The following is a 1452-nucleotide window of genomic DNA, read 5'->3' as shown; positions in this document are numbered from 1 at the left end:
CTACACAACTTTTAAAGCTGCATTGCCACATTATATCCAGGTGTAGCTTAATTTTACCCAGGGATTTTGATATTTATTAGCTCCTCCATTCTAACTACCACAAAATAGAATGACAAGGCTATTTGTTCTTCTAGTTGTCACTTCAAAGGGACATCTTTAGTCTCATCTGTAAGCTGAAGTTACTAGGAAAATGTAGCTTGGCACACTGAGCATGTTATTAAACTACTACTGAATTACAATCACTGGAGTTATTTGCTAAACTGTTAAGAATGCAGCAGTTTCTGATGCTGATGGCAGCTGTATGCACAGATCCCTGCGAATTCCCTAATGCCTGCCTCAGTCATTCATGGAATGACACTATCATATGGAAGGGTATTCTAGATCTCATCTAAAGTCATTTGCCACCTGGGCCTTTGCCTTTCTATCACCTCTTTTTTAAACACAAGCAAAAAACATGCTAAAATATTACAAAGAGTTATTGGGAAGAGAACGTATATGTCATAAGAGTCACAGAGCATGTGTGGAGGTCAGGAAACATCATGTTAAAGTTATTTCTCACTTCTATTGTATGGGTCCAGAGATGGAAATCAGGTCATCTCTTTTTTTGTTTATTATAATTTATTTTATTTAACAATCTAGGAAGTTCGCAGCCATCAACAGTTCCAGTGCAATTCAGGTGCAATTGGAAATTCAGGAATCTTGGTGGAGCTGTTAGTGTAGCAGACATTGTAGGTGAAATACATGCACACTTTCCATAGCACGTGCGAAGGGATCTCTCTAAAATTGACCTCATTGGTTTCATTCTCAGCAAACTGCCCTGGTCCACTCAACATGGCCTTTATTGTTCCTGATGTTAACACATGTTCTCTTTTTACAATAAATTCATGGCCATCAGAAGATATTAGCTTGATATACATTGCATCAGGGCTTTCACAGCCACCATAGGTTTTCTCCTCCCCATCCATTATGTTTTTACTAAATCCTACTTAATCCCACAGGAACTTTAGTAGTTTCCTGTCGAGACCGAGGAGGCACAGTCCTCTGGTAACTAGTGAGCGAAGGGAGCACGTCCATCTCTTGAGCATCTCTTTGTCCCCTCCATTGCCGTTTTAATTTTTAAGACATCATTTTTGATGCTGATTTAGAGTTTAATCCAATCTTACTGATTCACGAACTCCTTTTCAAACCTGTCATGTTGGACCGGGAAAATGACATAGTGGCTAAAGTGTACATGAGGACTTGAGTTAGGATTTAGCATTTAGATACACAGAGTTCATGTAAAGCCATACTGACACACAACTGTAATCCCAGACTCCTGGGTTGAGGTAAAAGGCAGAAACCAGAGAATTCCTACAAGCTAGAGGGCCAACTAGCCTGTATATGCAATGATAAGCAAGGTCCTGTTCAAATAAGATGAAAGCAATGACTAATGTCCAAAGTTGTCCTCCAAAC

The 1452-nt window shown here is 39.5% G+C and overlaps 1 protein-coding gene across 1 annotated transcript; it reads right to left on the bottom strand.

Moving 5' to 3' along the window:
* Positions 1-653: 653 nt before the first annotated feature.
* Positions 654-965, bottom strand: LOC100757582 (elongin-C-like). The gene has a single exon (XM_035439238.1). The coding sequence runs from the start codon at positions 963-965 to the stop codon at positions 654-656; it is 312 nt and encodes a 103-aa protein (XP_035295129.1).
* Between the last annotated feature and the right edge of the window lie 487 nt (positions 966-1452).

Source organism: Cricetulus griseus, chromosome 2 (assembly GCF_003668045.3).
Source record: "Cricetulus griseus strain 17A/GY chromosome 2, alternate assembly CriGri-PICRH-1.0, whole genome shotgun sequence".
Classification (NCBI taxonomy): Eukaryota; Metazoa; Chordata; class Mammalia; order Rodentia; family Cricetidae; genus Cricetulus; species Cricetulus griseus.
Note: the sequence above shows the minus strand (reverse complement) of the source record. Positions and strands in the feature narration are given on the sequence as shown.